The sequence below is a fragment of the Salpingoeca rosetta genome (assembly GCF_000188695.1).
Source record: "Salpingoeca rosetta unplaced genomic scaffold supercont1.16, whole genome shotgun sequence".
Lineage (NCBI taxonomy): Eukaryota > Choanoflagellata > Craspedida > Salpingoecidae > Salpingoeca > Salpingoeca rosetta.
The window spans coordinates 577,737-587,991 of NW_004754918.1; the positions used below are offsets into that span (position 1 = coordinate 577,737).

The 10,255-nt window shown below is 55.6% G+C and overlaps 3 protein-coding genes across 3 annotated transcripts in view; 2 read left to right on the plus strand and 1 right to left on the minus strand.

Annotated features, from left to right (window-relative positions):
* PTSG_07102 (uncharacterized protein) overlaps nt 1-6,984 on the minus strand; it is a 7,554-nt gene extending 570 nt beyond the window's left edge. Inside the window, exons 1-20 of the mRNA XM_004992462.1 lie at nt 6,498-6,984; nt 6,133-6,259; nt 5,549-5,894; nt 5,158-5,307; nt 4,782-4,877; nt 4,473-4,579; nt 4,177-4,323; nt 3,895-3,978; nt 3,573-3,679; nt 3,297-3,375; nt 2,985-3,058; nt 2,689-2,757; nt 2,334-2,420; nt 1,778-2,005; nt 1,478-1,543; nt 1,204-1,290; nt 949-1,060; nt 637-722; nt 231-393; nt 1-60 (exon numbers count right to left, since the gene is read on the minus strand). The exon at nt 1-60 is cut by the window's left edge and continues 18 nt beyond it. Of these exons, the coding sequence (XP_004992519.1) occupies nt 1-60; nt 231-393; nt 637-722; nt 949-1,060; nt 1,204-1,290; nt 1,478-1,543; nt 1,778-2,005; nt 2,334-2,420; nt 2,689-2,757; nt 2,985-3,058; nt 3,297-3,375; nt 3,573-3,679; nt 3,895-3,978; nt 4,177-4,323; nt 4,473-4,579; nt 4,782-4,877; nt 5,158-5,307; nt 5,549-5,894; nt 6,133-6,259; nt 6,498-6,803 (2,581 nt within the window). The 5' untranslated portion in view covers nt 6,804-6,984. The remainder of the gene's footprint in view (nt 61-230; nt 394-636; nt 723-948; nt 1,061-1,203; nt 1,291-1,477; nt 1,544-1,777; nt 2,006-2,333; nt 2,421-2,688; nt 2,758-2,984; nt 3,059-3,296; nt 3,376-3,572; nt 3,680-3,894; nt 3,979-4,176; nt 4,324-4,472; nt 4,580-4,781; nt 4,878-5,157; nt 5,308-5,548; nt 5,895-6,132; nt 6,260-6,497) is intronic.
* Nucleotides 6,982-8,885, plus strand: PTSG_07103 (uncharacterized protein). Its single transcript, XM_004992463.1, has 6 exons — nt 6,982-7,089; nt 7,346-7,439; nt 7,640-7,755; nt 7,931-7,993; nt 8,254-8,355; nt 8,610-8,885. Exons 1-6 carry the CDS (start codon nt 7,069-7,071, stop codon nt 8,739-8,741), a joined length of 528 nt encoding a protein of 175 aa, XP_004992520.1. The 5' UTR covers nt 6,982-7,068; the 3' UTR covers nt 8,742-8,885.
* A 433-nt stretch (nt 8,886-9,318) lies between these two features.
* PTSG_07104 (uncharacterized protein) overlaps nt 9,319-10,255 on the plus strand; it is a gene marked incomplete at both ends in the record, with an annotated part of 3,639 nt that continues 2,702 nt past the window's right edge. The window contains one exon of the mRNA XM_004992464.1: nt 9,319-10,242. Within this exon, the coding sequence (XP_004992521.1) occupies nt 9,319-10,242 (924 nt within the window). The remainder of the gene's footprint in view (nt 10,243-10,255) is intronic.

Consider the following 10,255-nt stretch of genomic DNA (forward strand, 5'->3'; position numbering starts at 1 on the left):
CCTCCTGCTGCTGTTGTGGGGAATAATTGACGCCAATGGTGTCCGGTGTGTCCACTGGCGCTGAGCACAGAATTTGACGAGGTAAGGGGAGGAGGAGTGTGAGTAAGGAAAAAACCACGAGGCGATCAACATGAACTCTGGCACATGTACACACACACACACACACACACACACACACACACACACACACACACACACACACACACACACACACACGGGCCATCCCTCACCTGGTGCGACACGACTGCGGGTGTTGTCGGCAAAATTGTCCTGTTTAAGGCGAAATGCAGACTTTGGTCTGGGCCCGCCCCTCATCTTGGTGGCGACATATTCCTGTCGGTGGTCCTCTAGTTTCGCCTCTTGCTCCTCAAGAATCTTCAACTTCTTCGCGTCCTGTAATCGTTCGTGAATTGTGTTGTGTGCGTGTTTGTTTGTAGCGTTGTGTGTGTGTGTGTGCATGTGATGAATGAAGTGCCGACGATTGTTGTGCCCCCAACACCTGCACACACACACAGACACACACAGACACACACAGACACACAGACACACAGACACACACACACACACACACACACACACACACACACAAACATCCTCTGTCTCCCCCCTCTCCCCTTTGTGTGCATTGGGTGTGACCTGTTTTGCGAGGCAGCAGGAGAGTGGAATCCAGAGGAGAATCGACAGCACCAGCACTGTTGGCACAATGTTTCGCTTCATCCACTCTGGTCACAGGACATGCGAGTGTGTGTGTGTGTGTGTGTGTGTGTTGTGATGCCGAAAGGGGACAAGAACAGCGTCAGTGGAATGCGAATGTCCTCTGAAGGCACACCTCTCAAGGCACGTTGCTGCACATGCATTTGGGCATTTGGGGTGATTACACGGAGACACAGGCACAGGGAAGCAACCACCACCAGCACCACTGTGAATACAACACCGATGCACGCACACCTTTGATGTCGTTGAGGGTGAGGGACGAGAAGAAGGTGAAGATGCGCGACGCAAAGTCGTCTGGTGGCGCTGTGCACGTGCCCTCGTCCGAACACGTCCCACCATGGCACACCTGGTCACACACACACACACACCATGCACACACGAGCATACGAGAGAGAGAGAGAGAGAGAGACATTGACGTGGTGGTCAGTGGTGATTCTGGCGACGCGGCACCAAGACGACGACGACAACGACGCGAACAAAGCAACTCACGGAGCCTGGGGTGAGCTTGAGAGAAGCACGGGAGAGAGCTTCGCCCGCTGGTGTTCGCAGATGACTGTATTGCGCACCAGACAGCACCTGCAGTGGCGAAGAGGGGGGGGGGGGGGGAATGGCGAATACATTGAGCGGCCATGATGCAAGGGGGAACAAGTGCACATACGCATTCGTGCATCGAACCAAACGTGCACAAACAAAGCGGCAACCGATGGTGCGGGGCATATGTGCACACACACACGCTCACGACCATCAGCAGCGTGATGGTCACCTCGTGTGCAGCTGTACATGTGTCTGTGAACGGACGTGATCCCGCCACGTGGTCGGAGGGATTCGACTGCATAGAAAAAAAACAATAAGTACATCAACAACAAGAAACAAGATGCAACGACATCGAAAAAGCGCTGTTGTGAGCGTCGTTGCAGACATGGTGGAACCAAGATTGACACGCAGGAAAAATTGGCAAGCAACTTCATTCACACGTATGAAATCACACAGACACAGACACACACAGACACACACACACACACAGACACACACACACACACACACACGGACACACAGCGCGCACATCATTGTCGCAGATGGCGGTGGTGGCGTTCCACGTGTATCCCTGCGGGCAGTAGAGCGTCGTGACCGTTTCATCATTGACACAGCACAGCGAGCACTCCTCGCCAGAACCAGCAGCGCACTGGCAGGTTGCGGCCCCAAACGCCGCACAGAAGGGCTGGCAGCGGCTGTCTGGATCAGCGGCGGGGACGCACTGACCGTGGTTGACACACTCCGTGCCCGTCGGTTTCTGCACGCGCGCATATATGGTGTTTGAAGTGGTCGTTGGAATGTGTTTGGAGTGGTGGTGGTGTGTGGATGGTGTGTGAATGGTATGTGGATGCTGTAAAGGGTTGTGGAAGCGTGCCGGAATTATGCTGCTGTGATTGCGAACAAAGCGCACAGTTTGAACATGTACACGCGGCCGGTTAATGGGGTGACATGCACAGCCAACGCAGGGCCAATGGTAGTAGTGCTGCTGCTGCTGCTGCTGCTGCTGCTGCTGCTGCTGATGATGATGATGATGATGATGATGATGATGATGATGATGATGATGATGATGATGATGATGGGAGTACCTGTTGGATGTCTGGACATGTGTACGAGTTTGCTTTGCAGTGCGTATCCGCGCGGCACTTGATGTCAAAGGCAAACGACTTGAAACACTGCCATTGTGAACATACACCAGCGAGTACGTGAGTGTGAGTGAGTGTGTGGGTGCGAGAGTGAGTGCGAGTGAGTGTGTGGGAGTGCGACAGTGGGTGCGAAATTGAGTACGTGTGCGGTTGCATGCGTGTGTGTGTGTGTGTGTGTGCACAGGGTGAGCAATCCAAGTGGCCATAGAGCTGCGACGCAATGGCACAGCACCAGAGAACCAATACCAGTCATGTGCACCTCCACCACCACGACGAACGCCCTTCCTCTAACACACACCAGTTTGTTGGGGGCGGCCTGGCAATCCTCACAGCACTCAAAGTTGGTGCCGCTGCAGCTTGCGCCAGACTGATTCGAGGCGATGGCATGATCGCGTGATCGGACACACACGTGCACGAAACAGCGTTATGGCAACAGCGGGTGTGTGTGTGTGTGTGTGTTTGTGCTGTGGAACTTCATGTCATCGCGTGGACATGTGCGCACACAAATATGCACAAACGAACAAACAAACAAGCAAGCGAACAAACGAACAAGACTACAAGGGCAGTGCTGGCAAGGGTGACATTTGATCGTACGCGGAGTTTGCAGGTTGAAGTGCAGCAGGACCCGCCGCTGTATCCCTCGTCGCACTCCTCGTCGTCGCTCGTCCCTGACAGTGGCGGTGGCGGCGATGGTGGTGGTGATGTCGCGATTTGGTGAGCAAAGTGCGTGGAGCAGGTTTGCTGGTGATGATAGAGTGATGTCCTTGCAAGGAAGCAAAGTGCAAAGCATGACAAAGCACACAGACACAGAGATACAGAGATACAGACACAGACACACACAGACACACACACACAGACACAGAGGTAGACACACACACATGCACACACACACACGCACACACACACCTTCTTGGTCGTCGGCTCCTGCTGGCTCGAGGATTCCATTTCCGCAGATGTTGGCCGGCGTTGGGGCGAAGCACGTGCCCTGATCATGACAGCATTGTGCGTGCAAGAACACATGTATGGCACGGGGAGGCGAGTCACTTGACAACGTGGGGCACAACAACCCGTCGCTCCCTCCTTCACACATGTGTCCATGTCAGGGTTGAATGACACACACACACACACACACACACACACACTCACACACACACACTCATGCAAGCAGGGCGTGTGTGATACCCGGACTGCAATGATGGCCTCAATGCTGGAAGTGGAGCAGGGCGAGAAGCGTGCGTTGTTGGACGCGGTGCCATCAACAGAGTTGGCATTCATCACAAAGTGGTTCGCTGGCTCGGCAGGTTGATTGGTGTGTGGTCGGATGCGATGCGTTGGGTCAAGTCAGCATTGCGTAACGTGTTGGCTTGAAGACACACACATCACAAAGACACGCACGCGCACACAAACGGACGTACAAAACGCACACACACATACACACACATACACACATACACACACACACACACACACAAAACGCGTACGCGTATCAGGACTATGACTGTACCTTCTGGCGTGCATTGCGCTGTGGCGGGATCGTGTGGACTGCCAAAGTTGTGTCCAATCTCGTGCTGCACCGTCAGCTCCCACGCTGTGCACAGCAGAGGCCGTTCCAGTGGTGGCGTGTGCGTGTGAGTTGAGCGGACGCACATGACCGCATCACACCCCCACCCCACCTCCACTCCAGCCACCAAACACCAAACACCAAGCACCACCAAGCACCAAGCATTAGCCACCAAGCACCAAGCATCAGCCACCGCTGCGCCCCATCGCCACTCCGTGTGCCTACCGAGCTTCATCAGCCCCGTCCCCCAGTTGATGCCCGTGGTGAGGCCTGCGTTGAGGTACGACATCTTCGTCTGTCCGAATCCGTCGCAGATGCCTCCGTTGCGCTCGTTCCCAACCCACGCCAGCCCTTGCACCCCGTCAGCAAAGTCTGCAGCACGCCCGAGGTGGTGATGTGTCACGTACGCGTTGGTTGTGTGCTCAACAGTGGGTGCCACACATGCACGGTGATGAAGCAAATCAGGTCGCACACACACACACACACACCGTGCCGATACATGGGAGCAATGTGGACTGCACCTTGGTAGGTGAAGAGGTGAACCAGGCAGACGGACGACCAGTCCAGCGGCGCGTTCGGGCGCTCTGAGAGTTTCTGCAGCAGAGCCGTCACGTCCCATGGTGTGGACCTTGGGGAACCGTACACAGTTGCAAACGAACACACGCAACGTGGTTGCACGAAGATGACGTGAGGTTGACTGCCTCACCAACTCTCAGCTTCACACACACATTCACACATCCACACACGCACGCACACACACACACACATACACACACATTCACACATTCACACACACACACAAGAGAGAGAGAGAGAGATAGAGTGCATACTTGTAGTATGGGTCGGAGGCGGCGTCCTCGTACACGACAATGTCCGATACAGCGAGCCCAATGTCTTCAAACTGGCCAAACGTGGTCATGCGGAAGCTGTGGCACACACACACACACACACACACACACACACACACACACACACACACACACACACACACACACACGCACGCACGCACGCACGCATATACACATGCACGTGAGCATTGGCCTCAAGCAGTGGGCACATACGCGGGCAGGTGCATACGAACGCAACTGCGCTTTTGAGCACGACAAACAACCAACCAAACAAACAAACACACACACAAACACACACATGTCCCCCCCCCACACACAAAAGACTCAGAGACACATGCGCACGCAAGTGCTGTTGTACTTTCTGTCGACGTATGTGATGAATTCGACCATGGTGTTGACGGCTGCACCCGTGTTGCTGCCAAGATGCTCAAAGAAGCGGTAGTCGCCAACAAGCGTCAGCTTGCACGTGTTGTCCTCAGAACTGCGCCGGACACGTGCGGTCTGGCTCCTGCCCAGTATTGGGGGGGGGTGGAGATGGATGGCAGGTGGGGTGGGATTCGCACGTGAGAGGGGGGTTGGGAACACACAAGTACTCATAGCGTATATGCACACACAATCTCACTCACTCACTCACTCACTCACTCACACACTCACTCACTCACTCACTCACACCCACGCACACAACACACGCACACAAAACACGCACACGGTCTCTCTCTCTCTCTCTCTTGTGCCGCGGAAGCGCTTACGATGCATGGGCGTCATGTTCATGTCCTTCTGGTTCTGCCGCTGCAGCCAGTTCGTCGGCTGCACGGCGAAGGCGTTCGCTGCCACACGCAGAGAACGCCCTGCTGTTGTTCGAGAAGATGTTGTGCGGCCAGCGCATGCTGCCCATGTGGTACACGACCAGATACCGTGATGCAATGTCGGCGAATATGGCCTCGTTCGCGCCAAACAGCGCCTGCTCCACGGTGGGGAGCTCCGTCCAGTGCAACATGGCGTGCACGGAATCCAGCGTGTATCTGGTGTCGTTGCGCGCGAAACTGCCACTCAGGACAATGCCATCCTCGATCCGAAACCGGGCGCCCTGCCCGTCTGCGATGTGTGTGTGTGTGTGTGTGTGTGTGTGCATGTTCGCGATCGACTCATGAGTGGGGCGATGTTGGCGCTGGTTCTCGCGCAGATACAACCGTACACACACGCGCACACACACACATGCACACACACACACACACATCCACATGTACACATGCACCCACATATCCACACACACACACACACACATACCCACCCACACCTACACACACATACACAGGCACTCAGCATTGCTGACCTGTCCAAAACGAGGTGTGGATGCTGTGGGCAACTTCGCGCACACCCGCTTGGCTCACGGACAAGACGCGAGTGCCATGGTTGAAGAGGGCCGTGTTAGGGGATAGCGCTACCGTCATGGGCACACCCTGGTTGCAAGCAGAGCAGAGGAAATGCAAACATGAGCACGATCGGCGGCATGGATGTGCATGTGTGTGTGTATGGAATGCTTCGTTCATGATCATGGCGTAAAGATGGGAGCACGAGGTATGTCACAGACATACAGACAGACGATGTAGTGAAGTCACCATGCCCGCCTCCGCAACCCCTCTCCATTATCCACTCTCGCTCGACCAGGGGATGCGCCCACCCACCGCAGGAGCGTACCTGCTTGACTTCGAACGTGAGTGTGTGCGTGGGTGTCATCCCTGGTTGCGCTGGCGTGGCTGAAGACACGACGACGTCAGCGCGCGAGAGGAGATGGAAGTCATCCAAGTGCCTGGACACCACCTGCCAAATGGCTTGTCTCTCATTGCCTGCAGTCTGTTCAAAGTCCATCGCCGCCTGCGTTCCGATCCTACCCTCATCTCCATGCTGAAGATCCTGCGGTGCTGCTTCTGAGACGCACGCGCACAACAACGCAGTGACTGCTGCTGCAACGACGGCGCTCACACACACACGTCGCCAACCCATCACTACAGTGCAGCAGCTGGGACGATGGCGCCTGCTGTGTTGCCTGCTTAGCGCTGCTGTCCGATCAACACCAGGCTCAAAGTCGTGTTGCGGATGATGGTCGTCGTTGGGGAGGAGCAAGTCGCGTTGTTCTGTGCGTTTGTGTGTGTGTGTGTGCGCGTTTGTGTGTGTGTGTGCGTTTTCTCTTCTTTTTTCTTTCTCTTCTTCCTTTTCCGCTGCTGCTGCTGTTTGGAGCACGCCGACTGCACTGCACCACGCACACACCATGGCGAGCACGGCAAGAGGGGTGCGTGGGTGCCGCAGGGCACACAAGCAAAGCTGGCTCACCCACTGCCTCGCTTCTTTTGCTCACTCATTGTCTCGCTTCTTGTGCTCGTTTGATGCTTGAAGATGCCAAAAGTTCAAACTGCGCCAGCAATGGCAACTTGCATACGCTCACGTGCTCACACACACACACACAACACACACACACACACACACACACATACATACATACACACCGTGCATGTGTGTGCGTCAATCTCCTTTGCATGGGTGAACAGATGTGGACAGCTATCAGGTCCATGTCAACCAAGCGGCTGCGCAAGCCCAACAGGAATCCACTCATGAAGATTGTGCTCCTGGAAAACATTCCAAGTCAGTTGCACTGCTTACATGGGCAACCATCACACCTGTAGCTTTACTCTTCATCTCTCATACCTCACGCACACGCACACATCCACACGCACTTATGCCTCTGCACACGTGTACACGCGACCCACAATCACATGGACTCGCGCGCGCGCACACACACACACGCACAATCAACACAATCAACCTTGTTATGCTGTGAATAGGCTTGGGGGAGAAGGGAGCCGTCACAGAAGTGAAGCGCGGATACGGCCGTAACTTTCTCATTCCACAAGGAAAGGCACTCTACTTGAACAGGGACACACGAGCCTTTGTCAACCCAGTAAGCCGGCACCCCACATCCTGCCGTCGACTGCACATGTTGTTGCGCCTTCGCTTCACTTCCCTGCCTGCGCACTTCATGCAGTCACGCGGCAAGTGTTGCTCGAACCACTGGCACATACATTGCCGCCACTCACACTGTGTCACGTCTCTCACCCACCATCGCCCCACAACAGGAAGCCAAGTCTGCCGCAGAGATGCAGGCACTGGTGCCTGATGAGGTTGCCAAAATGGCAAAGGTGAAGCTACCACAGCGCTGTGTGTGATTGTGTATGCGTGTGTGCGTGCACGAGGGCAAGCTGTTGGTTCACGCGCGTCTGTGGTTGTGCGGGTGTGCATTTGCTGGTTCTCGGTGTAACAAAAACCTGTTCATGTGCAGCGAACAGCAGAACGCAACTCTCATGCGCGCGCAACATACTTCCTGCCCCTTGCACCACCACTCCCCAACCCTCTCGCCACTCACTGCCCCACCACGCTCGTGTGCGCTGCGTGACGACAGATTGAGCGGCACATCAACAAGAAGTTGGTCGAGCTGCACCGCAACAAGTCCAAAACATTCGAAGTCACGCCTGACGCCATCAGTGTTGCTTGCAAACACCAGGTACAAACTACGTGTGTCTGTGTGCGTGCGTGGTGGTATGCGTCTGCGAATGTATGGGAACCGAAGAGTAAGGTGTAGGGTTGAGCCAAATCTCATCCACACTGATACCCGTCATGTGAAGAAGGGGGACGCTCACAGGGCTGTTCAGGATGGCTGCCTCAGCTCAGTCACCCGCTCATGCAATCACACAACTCACAACGCACGCACACACACACACACACACACACACACACACACACACATGCTGTTTGCAGTTGTGGCTTGAGGTTCCCAAGGAACGGATCGAAATTGTCAACCCAATCACGAAGCATGGCCTCCACTATGCCAACATCCACCTTGCTCCTGACCGCGTCGCTTCCTTGCAAATTGATGTCATGCCTGTTTGATCCAGTGATGTGCTGCCCTTGATGTGATGGTCACCAATGCACACACGCAGAGGACACCACACCACACCACACCACACCACAACACACACACACACACACAGACACACACACACACACACGCACACACACACACACACACACACACACACACACACACACACACCACACCCCCCACACACACACACACACGCCAGCATTGTGGAGTATTTTCGGAAGATTTACATAAGAATAGACATCAACCGCCGCTGCTTTCGCGTCCTGTTTGTTTGTTGTGTGTTGTGGCAAAGCACCCCCACCCAGCCCAACGTGCAAGCAACAACGCCACACCAGCTCCTGACACGCCAGCGTCGTGCCCCTTGCTTCTTCCTCACACGACGGGCCCAAGTTATCTTGAGGGCTTCTTGGTATCATTGTTGACGAGGCAGCGGGTGCCCATTGTTGCTTGTATCTTGTTGGTGCCGGTGACGCGGCTTGTGGGGAATCGCCTCAACCTCGGTTGACAAGGCCAAGCGGACAGCGCAGCAACCGAAGCACCTCAACAGCGAGCAGCACCAGCAACTGCGATAGCAAAGACAGAATGGCGGGCCTTCGATACTTAAGCACTGCGGACGAAGCACTGGCACATGACTATTATTGGGTGGACGAGTTTCGGAATGAAATTGTGCCAGTGAGCGTGTACCGCAACCTCGATTTTCGGGGCCTAGCACAGCTGCACGTCAGCGACGATTGGAGGCGCGTACCAAAGGCGTATACAGCCCTGAAACAAGTAAGACCAGACACAACGCCTGTGGGGCCGCAGCAGACCAAGTTCAGAGAAGTTGATACTCATGAGGACAGCCCGTGGAAGCACGACACACATGCAACCATCACCGATTTCAGCAGGTGGCTCGACACAACTGGAACGGAGAGGCATGTGGACCAACATCGATTCCGGGATATCTTTGGGGAAGACGGGGATGACTGGAAGCGTGTGAATGCGGGCCAGAGCGCGATGGCTGGGCTCGGAGTTGACACGACGCGTGCTGGGCAGAGTGTACACGAGCACGACCACCGCGGGCTTGAGCACATGGATGATGACTGGAAGCGTGTGAATGCGGGCCAGAGCGCGATGGCTGGGCTCGGGGTTGACACGACGCGTGCTGGGCAGAGTGTACACGAGCACGACCACCGCGGGCTTGAGCACATGGATGATGACTGGAAGCGTGTGAATGCGGGCCAGAGCGCGATGGCTGGGCTCGGGGTTGACACGACGCGTGCTGGGCAGAGTGTACACGAGCACGACCACGGCGGGCTTGAGCACATGGATGATGACTGGAAGCGTGTGAATGCGGGCCAGAGCGCGATGGCTGGGCTCGGGGTTGACACGACGCGTGCTGGGCAGAGTGTACACGAGCACGACCACCGCGGGCTTGAGCACATGGATGATGACTGGAAGCGTGTGAATGCGGGCCAGAGCGCGATGGCTGGGCTCGGGGTTGACACGACGCGTGCTGGGCAGAGTGTACACGACCACG

Coding starts and splice junctions, on each gene's coding strand:
- PTSG_07103 (XM_004992463.1), top strand. CDS start 7,069: ATGGCGAGCACGGCAAGAGGG. Junction 7,440..7,639: donor GCTCCTGGAAAACATTCCAA/GTCAGTTGCACT, acceptor TGCTGTGAATAG/GCTTGGGGGAGAAGGGAGCC. Junction 7,756..7,930: donor CACGAGCCTTTGTCAACCCA/GTAAGCCGGCAC, acceptor GCCCCACAACAG/GAAGCCAAGTCTGCCGCAGA.